The 17,903-nt window shown below is 37.1% G+C and overlaps 1 protein-coding gene across 2 annotated transcripts; it reads right to left on the bottom strand.

Moving 5' to 3' along the window:
- Nucleotides 1–13,662: 13,662 nt before the first annotated feature.
- On the bottom strand, nucleotides 13,663–17,121 carry LOC111902011 (uncharacterized). 2 transcript variants are annotated; one of them, XM_023897891.3, is made up of 10 exons: nucleotides 16,839–17,121; nucleotides 16,295–16,685; nucleotides 15,871–15,939; nucleotides 15,352–15,690; nucleotides 15,001–15,136; nucleotides 14,743–14,905; nucleotides 14,534–14,659; nucleotides 14,257–14,451; nucleotides 13,985–14,107; nucleotides 13,663–13,902 (listed from the first exon to the last, which is right to left on the bottom strand). In XM_023897891.3, exons 2-10 carry the CDS (start codon nucleotides 16,542–16,544, stop codon nucleotides 13,810–13,812), a joined length of 1,494 nt encoding a protein of 497 aa, XP_023753659.1. In that variant the 5' UTR covers nucleotides 16,545–16,685; nucleotides 16,839–17,121; the 3' UTR covers nucleotides 13,663–13,809. The 2 variants fall into 2 exon arrangements, with proteins under 2 accessions (XP_023753659.1, XP_023753653.1); XM_023897885.3 differs by having other exon boundaries at nucleotides 16,295–16,736.
- Nucleotides 17,122–17,903: the final 782 nt, after the last annotated feature.

Consider the following 17,903-nt stretch of genomic DNA (forward strand, 5'->3'; position numbering starts at 1 on the left):
TAAATCCCTAGTCGCCACACCGTGGCAACCTAAGGCCACGTCGTGGTCTTCAGTTTGAAAAGCTTTTCTTCAATAAGAGCTTAAACCATAAGGACCAAAGCAAAACTCTTCAAATCTAACTCCTAATAGCTTCATAATGGATATAGTTTCCAACTTAATCCATTAGGAAGGTCCAAACCACCAAGATCTAGACTTTAAATCTCAAAGGAACCCAAAAGTGCATCTTTCTTAACTTAATCCATTAAGTCCAAATATGCAACTTTCAAATCTGAATCAACAAGATGTATAGATGGATAAAGCTTCCAACTTTATCCATAATAATGCCACAATCTTTCAAGATCTAAACTTTTATACACCAAAATGGCCTAAATAACAAATATAACTTGCATGGCTAAAAGGGAAGACAAAAGATCACAACTTTCCTAGTTCATGAGGTCCAAGAAACATTCCAAACTGATCAAAAGATGTCGGAGTCCACTCAATTCCAAGATCACCCATTAAATGGACCAAAAGTGTCAAAAACCCTAAATGACAAGATCTAAAGAACTATAAAGCAAGATTGGAACTTTATACTTATAATAGTCTAGAAATGTATTGTCTTTGATGGATCCAAACTTAAAGCATCATTCCTTGCAATCAAAAGAAACTTCTTGAACTTTAAACTTCATGAGAATAACATAAAAATCATCCAAAAGAGGAGAAAGGAGAGGGGAGAAGCTCAAATCTTAAAGGTGGAGGCCAGGGTTTCTCCCAAGGGGTTCTAGAGGTGATGGAGGCTAAGAAACTACCCTAAAAAATTAATCCTTACCTTTAAATACCTTGAAACCCTCAAAATTTTGTGGGCTTGGGCCGCAAAGTTCTTACGTCGTGAGAATATGCTTCTCACCTCGTGAGAACGGGTTTTCACCCAATTCCATTCGAACATCAAACAATCATAACTTCTTTGTTTCAATTATGTTTCCGATGATCTTTATATGTATAAAAGGTATTTGTAACATTCTAAATTTTCAAATAAAATTTTCATTTTTAAAAACACAGTTTCATATGTCAAAAACCCGAAGTTATAAGTTGTTCAAAACACAAGATAATAAAAATGTTTGACAATATCCCAGAATCCTCAAAACATAATCTCTAGCTGGTGTGTACAATCATGTCAGCGTCTTCCCGCGATCCTAAGATGTACCTGAGACACATTTCACACAATACTATAAGCACAAAGCTTAGTGAGTTCCCCAAAATACCACACACAAATAATTAGTCTCTCATGGCTATATCTCGACAAGGACCTTCCGGTCATGTGTCTCGGTGAAGACCCTCCGGTCTCACAACTCAGTTGGACCCTCTGGTCCTATCTCAATAAATACACAAAATAATATACAACATAAATCACAAAGACAAAAAGCATAATATCACATGTCCCAATATAAGCACATAAGACCCTCCGGTCGATAACACAAATAAGACCCACCGGTCACACAGTGATTACCACTCATGTAAGTATAGTAAGAAGACTCACCTCGTAAGCAAAATAAGTATGTCTCGTACTCAACGGTCGGTCTAGACTCCGCCTACATATATCATAATTATCCCTAATTAACAATTTATAATAACAACTCCAAAGATGTTAAGCTAACCCCTTTACTAACTCTCGGAAAGGGTGAAAGACCATTTTACCACTCCATGGCCTCCAAAGTCCACAACTTGACCAAACCCTAAAAGTCAACGGAGGTCAACGCTCAAGTCAACAATCCATGTTGACCCAACTCGTTGAGTGCATCTATGCGACTCGTCAAGTTTCTCCTGTTCTCAGAAAATCGGGAAAAAACCAACTCAACTCGTCGAGTTTGTACAACGTCCAGGATAAAAGGGGGGAACCTTAACCAACTCATCGATTTTGCTAACCAACTCGTCGAGTTCCTTCAGCCTAATCACTCATTCAGATGTTTTTTAGCGAGAATAAATCTCCAAACACTAGATCTAGCCTTCTAAGACTGTAATACCATATAAAGCTGCAAGCTTTACGTCTATGCATGGCATCTAGGGCTAAGTTTGCCAAAAAAATCTCAACGAAGGGTTTAAGGCACGGAAGTTGGCCAAAGCTTGATAAAGCTTGAATCTTTAGGCCTAAGGGACCTAGTATTATCCAGATCTGAGGTCTCACCTTCAAATCATGCTCAAACAACTAAATGACTCACAAAGAAGGTAGAAATGGCCATAAAATCTCTAATGGAGAGATCTAACAAACAAGTGATCAAGGTAATGGATTTTTACCTCCAAATGGCCGATAACATTGAATGAATGCCAGATCCAGAGACTCCTTGCTCCAAGCCTTTTACTCCTCAAGTTTCTTCAAAGAATGCACCAAAACACACATTCTTAGCCTCACTCTCTCTCACAGTGGAAGATAGCTCGATTAGGGTTTCTCTCAAGGTGATAAGGTAATGAGGGAGGCGGGGTAAAGGACTTAAGGTCCTTTAAATAGGGTGTAAACCCTAAAGATTAGGGTTTTCACACTCAGCTCCTACTCGTCGAGTTGGGTCCTCCAACTCGTCAAGTTGACTCTAAAATCCACGCGGCTATCTCAATCTTTACTCAGCGGGTTGGGGCCTCCAACTCATCGAGTTGCCTTGTTAAAATGAATATAAAATGATTTAAATATATACCTGGGAGTCGGGATGTTCCAGTATTAACAAGCCCTATGACCATATCTAATTACTTTTGACTTAAAACATACCAAACTAAAATCCTTAATTCATGAAAGAAGTCTGAAAACATCACTTTTCCCATTTTACCATTTGACTCCAAAGCACAAACCAAGGGCTTAGATCACATTACCAATATTATCAACACCCAAAAGGGTCTAAACCCCATTCCCTTGAAGCCCAAAGACTTTACTTAATCTATTTGTTGTCCACAATCCTAGAATAAGAAACTTCTCGAAACTGGATGTTACAACATAACTAAATCATAAAGACCTTTGTTCACCATATCTAGACAATTAATGCATAAACAAAAACAAGAAGGATAGAATACATACACTTGTGTTCCTCTGGATTCTTTGATTTCTCTAGTTGATCGGACTTGGAGGATCCAACATAGAATCTCTCTCTTGTGAGCGCACCCAAGATAAAAACAGATGAACGAAATCACACAACTAAAAGCACACCACGAAACCAGATAGATCCAAATCCGGAATCGACTAACTGTGGCGCAAAGACTCCTTCTTCACGATGTGGTAAACGGATTCTCGGGTTTTTTGAGACTCTAAGAGCACTTCCGGATTTTCTAGGATTTTGACTGATTTTCCAACTATCAATTCCAGTTTTAGGCCTCTCTATTTATAAAGGAAGGATTCAAACCTTAACATAGAATTATTAGGGCTTAAAATAGTTATCTCTAACTTTGGTAATTATCCTTTTAAATCATTTCTCTGGAACATTCCAGAATCTCTAGATTCATTTAATTAATTTTTTTAAAAACAACAAAATTTCATTCAAAACCCCTAGCAAGGACCTAGAGGAAAAAACAGTGCAGACAAGACATAGTTAATACACTACAAATGAACAATTACACCAAACATGTAACACCCCGACTCCCAGGTATAAATTTTAAGCTTCATATTTATGTTTCTGGACCTACTCGACGAGTTGGAGGACCCCAACTCGATGAGTAGAGGTTGTGCATGAAAACCCTAATTTTTAGGGTTTTCGCCCTATTTAAAGGACCTTAAGTCCTTTATTCCAGCCATCCTTGCCACTTTTCACGTCCAGGAGCAAACCCTAATCGATCTAACCCTATTTTGAGTGTGTGTGTGTGTGTGAGAGAGAGAGAGAGGCTAAAAGTGTGTATTTGGTGAATTTCTTGAAGAGGCTTGAAGATTTAGAGGCTTGGAACGAGAAGAAGCTTGTAGATCCAGTATCTACATCGTGTTGGCATCCAGTTGAAGATGAAAAGTCTTTACCTTGGCTTTCCTTTTCTTAGATCTTTTCTTATGTTAGTATATGGGCATTTTGGTGCAAAAAGAGGGTCATGCTCGGTTTTGAGCTTGTCATTAGAACGCAGTATCAGATTTGGACTCCTCTAGGCCCTCATGAACATAAGGTTCTTGACTTTATCTAGCCCTAGCCCTTGTCCATGTCCAAAACCTCTTCCTAAGGCTAGTATTGAGTGTTTTAGCTTCTTGGAGCCTTGCATGCATGTAAAGTTAGCAACTTTACATGGTAACTACCCCCTAGGAGGCTAGATTTATAGTTTGGAGCCTTGGTTTCACTTAAAAGCGTCTAAATGAGAAAAGGACTGAAGGAACTCGATGAGTTGCGTAGCCCACTCGACGAGTTGGATGAGGGTTTCCAGCTTTCTAGATTCTGCATGAACTCGGTGATTAGGGAGATAAATCGATGAGTTAGTTAGGGTTTTCCCGACATTTTGGACATTGCATGGACTCAACGACTTTTCTGGAAACTCGGTGATTCAACCGAGTTTTTCACGATTCTTTGATTTCTGAAGGAACTCGATGAGTTAGTAAGCTGCACTGGACGAGTTGGGTCAACATGGACTGTTGACCTCGACCGTTGACATTCACTTTGACCAAGGGTTGACCAGTTGGACTTCTAAGGGTATTTTGGTAATTTGGGATTTTGATGGGCTTGGTCCTATGGTGGTTATAGGTGGTGGAGTTCGTGGTTGTGATTCAGGAGTTTTATCTTATCACTACAGCTCGACATTGTGAGGTGAGTTGTCCTCACTATACTAACAGGGTCGAAGGCACCGATGTCGGCCCTTTTCAAATTTGTATCCGGTTTTATTGCATGTTGATATGCTTAGTGACCTGTTAGGTCGGTATCTGGTATATAGGATGATGCTATGTTAGTGACATGTTAGGTCGGTATCCTGGTTTATAGGATGATGCTATGATTAGTGATCTGCTAGATCGGTCTGACTGTTTGTATATGCTAGCATTTGATTTTATGTGTTGATTGTGTGACTGGAATGGGTTGAGGCAACCTTTGCTTTGTGTTCTAGGCCAACATACCCAGTGTGGCCCGGATAGACTGTAGACCCAGTAAGGGCGTACTAGTCAGGCCGGAGGCCCGGCGAGCGGTCCGGATAGGATGAAGGCCCGCGAGGCGGTCCAAGCGTGTTGATGGCTCCGAGAGTGGTCCAGATTGGCTAATGGCCCTGCGAAGTGGTCCAGTCAGGCTGATGGCTCAATATGCATGCTATTTATTTTCTATGATATGGTTATGTTGTATGGCGTTGGTATTTTGGGGGAACTCACTAAGCTTAAGGCTTACAATTTTGGATTTTGTTTCAGGTACTTCAGATGATCGCGGGAAGGTGAATGCGTGATCGTGCATCTCCTCACATTTTATGATTTCGATTTCCGAGATACTCTGATATGAAACTATTTTGAAAACATTTTGTAATAAATAATGGTTTTTGAATGCTTGAAAAAGTTTTAAATTGGCTTGAATTTTATGGATGTTACAAAACATGCCAATTCAAAAAATTCACTTTCCTTCTATTCTTAATCCATAAGAAGGAATTCGCCTTAATCTCTTCTACTACCTGGGGAGGGGGCAAGGAAACGTTGTTAAAAGCCTTGTTATTCCTAGCTTTCCATATGAACCAAAGAGAAACCAAGAACACATCATGTTCCATTTTACATTGCACTGGTGATTGATAACTATGTAGTTAAGAGAAGATGTTCTAAATTAGTGATGAGAGATAAATCTATATCATAACAAGAACCAATAAGATTCCAAACCTCCCGAGCCTAGACATGAGTCAATGACAAATGCTTCGTATTCTCATATACAAGATTGCAAGAATTACAAAGACTAGATACCACAACTACCCCTCTTTTAAGGAGTTCCATCTTGGACAGTAACCATTTTAGAATTGTCCTCCACCCAAAAAATTTGATTTTAATAGGGACCCAGTTATTCAAAAAGTATTTGTAGGAGAGGGGAGCGAAGAATTTTGACTCCCAAAGCTTGTGCAAAGAGCTAACTGAAAAGGATCCAGAATTATCGGCGACCCATACCCATTTATCCTCCTCCTCACCCATTTATCCCCCATAGGAAGAAGCACAAACCTCACTAAATCCGACATACACCTTTGAAGTTCATCAAATTTACCTTCTGTTCTCGGTTGCTGTAACACCCTGTTTCGAGTCGTTTCATAATTCGGGGTTGTGACCCAAAAATCAACTATCATAAGGCTTCAGGCTTTAGGAAAGAGATGTTTAGATCCATTTGGATGTGGGTAATGTAGATTATGGGATCTAAGAGTCTGGTTTGTGTTGGAGTCAAAGGGTAAAATGGGAAAAGTGATGTTTCAGACTTCTTGCATGAAATATGGATTTTTTTCATGAAGTTTTCAATCCAAGATATCTAGATAATATTATGGGGCTCTTCAATATCTTTCCGTGGATATAAAGATAGTCGAAAATGGAGTTGGAATGAAGAAGTTATGACTGTTTGAAGTTAGAAAGGTTTTGGGCTTAGTCTAGTACGTTAGGCGTACATGATGTATGTTAGGCGTACTAGGCATACCTGGAGTACACTGGGCAAACCTGATCAGTGCACAAACCTTATTTTCATGGTTTGAGCCCTATTTAAGCGGGCATGGCCCAGTGCTTGCAGTATGTGGTTATGCATGGTATGTGGTAGGTTGGGGAACTCACTAAGCTTCGTGCTTACGGTTTTCAGTTTTGGTTTCACGTACTTCCGGTAGCGGAGGGAAGAGCTTTGGGTGATCGCATGGCACACACCATTGTTTATTCAGTCTGGGATGTTTACTCTGATAAAATAAAATAATGTTTTGGTCATGAGACTCTGACGTGATATGTTTTTTATGAATGCTTGACACCGTGGTTTGTTTATTAAATTAAAAATGAAATTTTTGGTATGGATTTTTGGGTTGTTACAAGTTGGTATCAGAGCCTTGGTTTGAGGGATTCGGATACACCCTCGGGTGTATCTGGACTCAAATTGAGGAATTGGTATAGAAAATTTCAAAGGAAAATTGATTTTGTAAAAAGGTATTAAGCAAAGAAAATAACTTTAAAAAAGAATAAAGAAAAGAACTTAGAAAAGAGAAAAGGGTGTGGTGCATGCAATCAACCGAGCTCAAGTAAGTACCCCAAATTACCCATACAAGTTTATGTTATAATATGTGTATGAGAACTACATGCTAGACTAAGACTGAGGATCTAGGAAGGATTCCTTATGTGCCTATTATATGTGTATGAGCTTTATGAATTGCATGCTAGTACAGATTCTTGTTATGTGGATAGAATTTCTTGATTATGTTCTGGTTAGATTTCCCTTTTGTCCGAATGCTACTTGCTTTGTGCTTTGTGCTTTGTGGGACCCTGAGTAATTGGGCCTCGGTGTAGGTTGTGTCTTGGATTTTGGGTCTTTGGGCCATAGTGGGCCATCAGAGTTAGTTAATATGGGTCAAGAAAGATATAATTGGGCTTAGGGTAAGGCTCATTAAGGGATTGGGCCCAATGTAGTAAATTGGGCCATTAGTGGGTCACTAGTGGGCTTGGGAAGCTTACTTCGTTTTGGGCCTTGGTTGTGGGCATTAGATATGGACCAAGTTAGACTAGGGGTAGAATGGTTATTTTACCCTAAGATGGATTAATGTATTGGACTAAGTGATATTTTGTGTTGTTAGCTCGGGGAGCAGAAGGAGCAGCAGTTCGGGAATTGTCACATAGCAGCCAGAGGGATATCAGCAAGGGTTCAGCAGTGCAAGGTGAGTCTCCCCATTATGTGAATGGGTCTACGGCCACAATGTCAACCCATGTATTTTATGAGTAGGAAGACCCGAGGGTTAGCCCTAGGCACTGTATGCTAGTATGTGATTCTGGATTAAGGTCCGATGCCCAAGGAATGTTTGCATGATAATTTATACTTGTTGTCTGTCTGATACTTCTATGTGCCTAGTAGGGAGTTGGGTGTGGGCGAGGTCCCGTACCCCACCATTAGTGAAGTGTGGAAAGGGTTCCATGTCTCATTAGCAGTAGAGCAGGGGCGAGGCCCGAGATAAGAGGAAGGTGAGTGTGGGCGGGGGCCTGTATCTCACTAACAGCGGGAGCTTGGACGGGGTTCCATGGCTCACTAGAAGTAGGACAGGGGCGAGGCCCAATAAAGGCGAGGCCTTAGGACAGTAATGTAGTAGGGTATGTTCAGTTTATGTGTTATGTGCTATGGTTATATGTTTGCATGCGTTTAACGGGCGGGGCCCAGAGACAGGCGGGGCCTAAAGTAAAACAGATATGTATACCAAGTGGGGCTCGAAGCCAGGCGGGGCCTGGGATCGGGCGGGGCCCGATGTAGCAGCCGAGGCCCGAAGTAGCGAGCGTGGCCCAGTGCTTGCAGTATGTGATTATCCATGGTATGTGGTAGGTTGGGGAACTCACTAAGCTTCGTGCTTACGATTTTTAGTTTTGGTTTCAGGTACTTCCGGTAGCGGAGGGAAGAGCTCTGGGTGATTGCATGGCACACACCATTGTTTATTCAGCCTGGGATGTTTACTTTGATAAAATAAAATAATGTTTTGGTCATGATACTCTGACGTGATATGTTTTGTATGAATGGTTGACACCGTGGTTTGTTTATTAAATTAGAAATGAAATTTTTGGTATGGATTTTTAGGTAGTTACAGGCTTAGATCACATAACCAATATTATCAACATCCAATAGGGTCTAAACCCCATTACCTTGAAGCCTAAGGCCTTTACTTGATCCATTTATTGTCTATAATCCTGGAATAAGAAACTTCTCAAAACTAGATGTTACAACATAGCTAAATCAAAAAGACCTCTGTTCACCGGATCTAGACAAGTAGTGCATTAATAAAACCAAGAAGGATAGAATACATACACTTGTGTTCCTTTGGCTTCTTTGATTTTTCTAGTTGATCGGACTCGGAGGATCCAACATAGAACATCTCTCTTATGATCGCACCCAAGATACAAACAGATGAACAAAATCACCCAACTGAAAGCACACCATGAAACCGGATAGATCCAAATCTTGAATCGACTAACCGTGGCACGACGACTCTTTCTTTACGGTGCGATAAACGACTTCTAGGGTTTTTTGAGACTCTGAAAGCACTTCCGAATTTTCTAGGATTTTGACTGATTTTCTAACTATCAGTTCCAGTTTTAGGCCTCTCTATTTACAAAGAAAGGATTCAAACCGGAACATATAATTATCAGGGATCAAAATAGTTATCTCTAACTTTGGTAATTATCCTAAAATTTAAATCATTTATCTGGAACATTCCAGAATCTCTAGATTCGTTGAATTAACTTTTTTAAAACAGAAAATTTCCATTCAAAAACCCCTAGTGAGGAGCTAGAGGAAAAAACATAGCAAACAAGACATAGTTAAAACACTATAGATGGAAAATTACACCAAACATGTCAATTCAAAGAATTCACTTTCCTTCTATTCTTAATCTATAAGAATGAATTCGACTTAATCTCTTCTACCACCTGGGAGGGTGGACAAGGAAATGTTGCTGAAAACCTTGTTATTCCTAGCTTTCCATATGAACCAAAGAAGCCAAGAACACATCATGTTCCATTTTACACAATTCAATGACAGATGCTTTGTATTCTCATCTACAAGATTGCAAGAATTACAAAGACTAGATACCACAACTACCCCTCTATTAACAAGTTCCATCTTGAATAGTAACTAGTTTAGAACTACCCTCCACCCAAAAAAGTTGATTTTGATAGGGATCCAGTTACTCCAAAAGTATTTGTAGGAGAGGGGAGTGAAGACTTTTGTCTACCAAAGCTTGCACAAAGAGCTAACTGAAAAGGATCCAGAAGTATCAGTGGCCTATACCCATTTATCCTCCTCCTCACCCATTTATCCCCCACAGGAAGAAGCACACACCTCACTAACTCCGACATACACCTTTGAAGTTCATACAATTCACCTTCTGTTCTCGGCTGTTGTAACACCCTGTTTCAAGTCGTTTCATAATTCGGGTCCATAACCTGAAGATCAAGTATCATAAGGCTTTGGGCTTTAGAAAATAGAGGTTTAGACCCATTTGGATGTGTTTAATGTAAATTATGGGATCCAAGAGTTTGGTTTGTGTTGGAGTCAAAGGGTAAAACAGGAAAAATGATGTTTCAGACTTCTTGCATGAAATATGGATTTTTTGGAAAGGTTTTAGTCCAAGATATCTATATGGTATTGTGGGGATCTTCGGTACCTTTCTTTGGATATAAATATCGTCAAAAACGGAGTTATATATAAAGGTTTTAGTCCAAGATATTTATTATGTTGGGCATAGAGTATGTACGTTGGACGTACTAGGTATACCTGGAGTACGGTGGGCATACCTGGAGTATGATGGGCATATGTGATCAGTGCCCAAACCCTATTTTCATGGTTTGAGCCTTATTTAAGCTCCTTAACTTCCCCAAACCCATTCCATTCTCAGCCTCTATATCTCTAACACCCTCCCTTGAAACCCGTCCCTAACCGTAGTTTGAGCCTTGTGAGCAAAAAAAGGTGTTCTTGAGTGCTTTGGAGTGTTCTTGGTGTATCTTAGAGAAGAAAGAGCTCATTGGAGAAGTGTTGGTTGCATTAGAGCTTGTAGATCCAGACTTTGTTCACCTAGATCTTTCTTTTAGAGGTATAAAGCTTGAATCTTGATGATGCATATGTTAGAGCTAGCTAGTTTTGAGTGTTATGAGCTTTTAGTCACTTTAGTGCATAAAGTTTAGATCTTGAAAGTTTGTGATCTTATTATCGATAAAGTTGGAAACTGTATCCATCTAAACATCATATGGATTCAGATCTAAAGGTTGGAGACTTGGACTAAATGGATTAAGTTGAAAAAGATGCACCTTTGGTCCCTTTGAGACTTAGGTTGTGTTTGGCGCGCCACAGCTAGCTGATAAGCTAGCTTATTTTTCGAGCTTTTTTATGTTGTCGTGTTTGGTAAGCCAAAAAGTAGCTTATAAGCTAGCTTTTTTAAAAGCTACTTAGACAAGCTTTTTAGGAGCTTTTTTAAAAATTTCCAAATACACCCCTTAATTAATTATAGAAACACATACTCTCACATGTCCTTTTATGTAATTTTATATATTTCAGCTAGCTTTTCAGCTAGTTTTATCAAACGTCATTTTTTATCAGCTAGCTTTTCAGCTATCAGCTAACTTTTTATTTAACAGCTAGCTTTTCAACTATCAGCCAGCTTTTCAGCTAACAGCTAGCTTTTTAGCTAGTACGCAAAAACATAGCCTTAAAGACTAGATCTTGGTTGTTTGGACCATTCTAATGGATAAGTTGAAAACTTTATCCATTATGGAGTCATTAGGAACCATAAAAATATGACCTTGGTCCCTAGTTTTCCTCCATGCATGTTCTTGAATGTCTTAATGGGTTAAGAAGTTAGGGCTTTTGGATGTTGAAGACTTAATAGCCATGCAAGACCATAAAATTGGAAACTTTATGGTTAAGGATATCATTTGAGGGTTAGATCTGGATTTCAGATGAAATAGCTTAAAAGATTAAGCTCTTAATGGATTGGGAGGTTGGCAACCGCATACGTGGGGCGTACCAAAGGTACGATGCACGTACGTGGTCATCCCCTTGACTTCTGGTCAAGGCGTAGTACGCCCCGCGTACATGTTGAGTACGCCCAGCGTACTCAACTGAGTTGACTCGGTCAACTCGGTTGACTTTTGACTTTGACCATGATTTTGACCAAGTTTGACCTAAGGGCATTTTGGATAATTTGATTTATAGTTTGAGATTTGGGTTCCTGTTAATTGTATAAGTGACCGGTAAAGATAGCTTTTAGAGCAGTGATCATTGTAGCTATTCTTTCAGACTGTAAGGTGAGTTTTCTTACTTTATCCATGGGTCGAAGGCACCGGTGTCGGCCCACCAGGATTTGTTATATGCTAGCTGTCTTTGTAACTCTTTCATGGAATAATTGGCGTTATGTGATTTATATGTGGTGGCATGGTCAGGTTGAAATAAACCCCATAGCGAGGCTCCAGGGCGGGGGACCATATTTACTGATTGGGTTGAAATATATCGCAAAGTGATGCTCCAGGGCGGGGGCCCAAGTTTGATTATTTGGGTTGAAATATACCCCAGTGCGAGGCTCTAAGGCGGGGGCCCATATTTGCTATTCGGGTTGGTTAAACCCCAGGGTTAAGCCCAGTTGTATGTTTTGGTATGTGGTACTTTGGGGAACTCACTAAACTTTGTGCTTACAGTTTATGTTTATGGTTTCAGGTATTTCCAGTACGAAAGGGGAGGGCTTTTCCGCATTGGCAATTTTTGATATTTACTCTGATGTTTAAATAATATATTCACCTTGATCGGTTTTGGAACAACTTGTTTGTATGGTTTATTGTTTTAAAAACAAAAATTTACTATGAACTTTTGGAACGTTACAATTGTTTTTTCCAATACCAATTCCATTTCAATCTACTCTCACAGAAATGGATTCATCAGCCACCTTCAAATGGTTATTGGAATCTAAACCAAACAAAATAGGAAATTTATCCTTGTGTCTATCTACACCTAACCACGTGTCAAACCAGAAGTAAGTTTGATCACCACATCCCATGATCTCTTCAAAGAATAATTAATTCCTCTTTCAGTTCCGCTTATATTTGTTTTTGTGTGTAATCCAAAAGGACACTATTTTTTATAGTAAACTTGTTGTGGCTATGGACACCATTCTCCTAACAATAACATATATGCTAACAGCTAAGCTACCACTAAAATATAGTTATTATATTATGTACATTAATTTCACACTTATAGTTTTATTCTTCGGGCTTAAGATCCTAACTCAACAATATTAACAAGCCACTTAACCAGTAAAAGGTAGTTTCAAGTTTCAATATGATATGTCTATGTAAGTTAGATGCGTATGTCATGTTGATAACGATATCGAGTTCATACTCTTAACAAGGTTTGGAGGGATTATAGCAACAAAGATGTTGTAAAAAATTTCATAAAATTCGATAATAAAACGTTTATTTATTATTGATACCATTAATTGTAAAAGTTAATAATAAAATGTTTGTTTATTACTGATATTATTAGTTGTTTAATAACCATTATGTTGATAAATATTCTCGTTCAAATACATAATTAGGAAAGGTATAAAAGTACAGCGACACATTTGTCCATTTTGGCTTACAAACAATCCTTTGAATACATGTACAAATAAAACAAAAAAGCAATATAATATATTAATATATTTTGATCACAGTCATCGACATAAGGTCGTAGGGATGAGGACAAAAGGTGTTGGTTCTTTCCATACACTTTCGATCACCTCTTCCATTTTTTTGGGCTCTTTAATTAATTGGTAGGAGGGTAGGTAGTAGGTAGAGATGCAAGAATATGAAAAACAATAATATAATAATTATTATTAACAAAGTTTGATTTTGTAAAAACTTAACTTGGATATTTATTGAGCTTCTTGTTTGAACGAAAACAACTATAGTAGTAAATGAAATATTAAGTATATTAGTACTTAGATTAGATACACATATGAATAATGTAAGCTATACTAAGACTTGATACTACAACTTATTACTTATACTATGAGTTAATGTCCCCAATCACATTTGTCGCGATTAAATTCAACATAACACAACTTATACTCCAACATTATTATTCTAATCAATTACATATTCCAAAATCTAGTTTAGAAGCTGTACATCATTTTCTATATCACTTTTATTTCAATATCTATTCTTGAAATACCCAAAAAAAAAATAACCCTGATTTATAGTCCAAGAAGATTGTAATTATTGTAATCAATTTCTTTCAAATGAATGCAACATAACATGCATTCTGGCAGCTCTTCGGCCTTGTTACCCTGTAGTCAAAAAAATCAATATTTATAATAATTTTAAATGTTGAAAAAACTAAATATAATAAAAAAATTCAAAAATAATAACCTGGATGGTGAGCCCAAAATCAAGTGTACAATGCTTTAACCTCTCTTGAAATGCTCCAAAACCTTTTCTAGATATGTAACTAAATCTATGCATGTCCAAATCAATCTCAAAGTAGTTCTCCCCCTGAAATTAATTTTTTTTTTATAAAAAAAAAGGGAAAACTTTTAAAAAGTAACAACTTATTTTAACTTTAAGGAGAAACCCTGATTGATTTATATAGTAAGTCGTACTTTCTGTATAAAGTCAAAAGGAAACACTGATATATAGCTTACCAGATAAAATTCATGTTGAGGACGTGAAAGAACAGGTTTTTCATTGTAAGCATTCATTAATTTCCTTTCACCCCCACTTAATTGAAGATTTTCCAAATTTGTCACTCTTCCCAAAATCTTTAATCTTTCTCTACATGGTGCAATTGTATCTACCGGAAAACCTCTAACCCTTTCCACCTCATCATCGATCATTTTCTGATACAAAAAAAAATAATAATAAATAAATCAATATTTTTATGTTACAAAATAATAAGATTCAAAAAAAAGACGATTATACCCTTATGTTTTCTTGAAAATGAGGAGGGAGTTCTTCGTAGTTTTCCGAGAGCTTGAAGTAAAAGACGAAGCTCATTCCTTCTCCATCGTATTCATGTTGGAATAAAGCGGGAGGATAGAGGGGTATCTGAGGAAATTGGATCATAATTTATGTAATAGTTTTTAATACTTTAATATATGAGTTATTTTTCAAAATTTAAAAAAGTATACCTGAAGATTTACAACAAGTAAAGGAGGGACTTTTCCGGAAGATTCGAAATTCGGAAGCTCAACAAGACGGGCGATATGGTCAATTTTACGTGGAGATAAAAACACATCCATTCCAATCGGATAAAAAGCCGCATGATTTGAAGCATTTTCTTTCTTTTTATCTCTAACAAAAAAACAAGAACAACACACTATTAGGATTAATAATCACATTTAATAATAATAATAATTTATATTTTATAGGAAGTAAGAATCTTATACCTTAAATAATTATGTCCGCGGACTTTAAAAGTAGATGGTTCAAGTGGGGACCAGCAATCGGACATTTTCTTGTCAATTGGACAACATGGAACTTGTGAGCCGGCTTTTGGTCTTTGAATCACGGCTTTTGGGGAGACTGAAACACAACACGATCACATTACGGAATGGAATCATACAACATTGGAATGGAATGAGTTATTCCATTCCATTGACTGTCATCATATTTGATTTTCGCTTTAACGAATGGAACGAGTGTTGTGTACGATTAGAAAACTAAATTGGTAAACTTTAAAAATATTGTGTACAAAAAATAAAATAAAATAAAATTATATTAAGGCGTAAGAGTCTTACATATGGAAAGATTTGATTGGCCTTCCCTCCATTTAAAAGAAAGCATAGATGTAACTTTCTTTTTTGCACTTGGAGGAGGACTTGAACATGGTGATTTACTACTCTTTACATCTGTTGAGGTTGTGCAATTTAGACATGGGAGGCAATTATTTTGTAAAATTACAAAATTGTGGGACCCATTTGCTAATAAAGTAGATGCTCCATCTATGGAAGATTGTGATGCTTCATTTGGCTTTGTTAGTGAATCAGATGTAGAGAAGGTTGAAGATCCTTGGTGTACTTGATCTGAAAATTTTGGAGTTACTGATGCACTAATGGAACCATTTTGAGACATGATATCTGTGTGATTAATAAACACACAAATTAGCAATGTACCTTAATTGATTTGTTTATTATAGAATCTTACTTTCATTTCTTATTATTATAGTGTTGTACTTTGATGAATCCACCCAATTATAGCAATGTCTAATAAGAAAAAATTTGAAAGTATAATATTAAGAAAATGAAAACACTTATTACCATCTTGAGTGCTGTAGAAATCTTCATCTCCATCAGAATCGATCCCATTTGCAGTATCATACCAACATTCTGAATTTTCAATAACAAGAACATATGGTTTAAAAAATAATACCTTAAAGATGAACTCATAGCTTAGTTTTTAACAAAGGGTCCATTGAAAAAGTATTCAAAGCTCACTTATTACGTTCTAAACTGAAACATAAATTGGACAAACTTTTCTTGGTAGTAGAAAGATTCATTTGGTGAATTTCAGCAGAATGTAGCTAAATTGTAGGTTTGATTTTTTGATAACAATGCATTCATGATCATAACGAGAAGCAAGAAGTAATTATGTGGTAGCTTTAATCGGCTAAGGGATGATTAACAGGAAAAAACCCTAATTGCAATCATGAAATCGAACAAATTAGGGTTTCTTTGAATATACCTTGAAATGTTGGGTTGCGGAATGAGCGACGATCCATGGAATTCGATGCACCAGCAGAAGGATCGATTTTGTTCCGAGATGAATACTTATTTGCAGCATCAGTCTTCGACTTCCTACCAATTCGTCTTCTTCGCTTTCTCCCATGTGTTCTTGCGTTAATTTTTGGTGGTAATTCACCATCTGGAACATCTCCATGTTCTTTATGACGTACGCCCACGCACCCTTTTGCCTTCGATCCACATAGTCCCATCTCTCTTACACACACAAACACCAAGAACGCGTAGTGGGAACCAGCAGCAGAAGCAGCAGAAATCAATTAAGATAATGACTTGTATGATCAGATTTTATACGTTTGTCCACAAAAAACGGTGTCGATCCACTTCTTGATCCCCTTGAGATAAAATTTGAAAGATTCCAACAATTATTCGTCAAACCCACTTATCTATTGATCCAATAAGATACATAAATCAATACCCATAAAAAAGGAAACAAGCAAGAGCATAATAAAAAAGAATCAATCGTATTATATGTATTAGAGATTTACCCACAAAACTAAGGAAGGAAACATCAACCCGCCAGTGAAAATAGATGAGCAAGAAGTAGTGAAGCAGAAAGTCTGAATATTTGAAGAAAGAAATTTTGTGGGATATTTTAATGGATGACAGAAAAGGTGTAGCTACGAAATTGAGAGATTGAGATGGGTTTAACTTTAATCTGTCATCACCTGCATTGCTACACAATCGTTGTTGAACAATCTGATACCACACCGAACATCTTTAAAGCATTTTTTGTTCAATTCTTTTTCTTTTTCTTTTCCGTATGTGGACTGAGTGTTTCATTATTTTGTCGACCGATAATTTGGAGGAAATTACAGTTTTTGTCCATATTTTGAAATTTTGATACGGTTGGTACTCCTTGTTTCTAAATCCATTATGGTCGGTCCAACATATTTATAATTTTATATTTTCTATTATTTGTCTTTTTATTAACTACACAAGAAATCGATTAAACTAACCATTATAAATGACGTATGGAACAAATATAATCATTTTTTTGGTATTAGCAAGTGATATTTTTTTCATGACACTATTTTTAAGTTAGACTCGGATTCCAAAATTTCAATTTCGGAATAATAGTCATGATTATTACTATTTTGGAGTTAGTTTTTATTGTTTTTAAATAATTATGGTAAATCCAAATTCTCATCTTCAATTTACCCTCGCATATCACTTTATCGTTTCACTTGCTCCTAAAGTTGATTAGATTGATGGAAACCTAATGGTTAAGTGGTGAGATTTCACACAAAAGATCTATAGTTCAAACAATAACAATGACACATCTAAACTATTGTTATTGTTCTTGATCTCTCACATGGGCCTTAGACATGTTTACATGGACCGCTTAGATGACGTAATTTACTATTTTTTAAAGTTTATTATATTTTCCACATATCATTTTACCTTCACCTATCATTTTATTATCATATAACATTGCATTATCATATATACCACTAAAATTGATTAGATCTCTCATATATTGTTTTACCCTCACACCACCTAAATTCATTAGATCTTTCACCTACTCCATTTTCATAATCTATTTAAACCGG

This window comes from Lactuca sativa, chromosome 4 (genome assembly GCF_002870075.4).
Source record: "Lactuca sativa cultivar Salinas chromosome 4, Lsat_Salinas_v11, whole genome shotgun sequence".
In the NCBI taxonomy this organism is placed as follows: domain Eukaryota; kingdom Viridiplantae; phylum Streptophyta; class Magnoliopsida; order Asterales; family Asteraceae; genus Lactuca; species Lactuca sativa.

Excerpts from the sequence above, each read along its gene's own strand:
- LOC111902011 (XM_023897891.3), bottom strand. The coding sequence starts at position 16,544 with ATGGGACTATGTGGATCGAAGGCAAAAGGGTGCGTGGGCGTACGTCAT. Across the intron at positions 14,660-14,742 it reads TACTTGTTGTAAATCTTCAG|ATACCCCTCTATCCTCCCGC; the intron begins GTATACTTTTTT and ends CAATTTCCTCAG. Across the intron at positions 13,903-13,984 it reads ATTTTGGGCTCACCATCCAG|GGTAACAAGGCCGAAGAGCT; the intron begins GTTATTATTTTT and ends TTTTGACTACAG.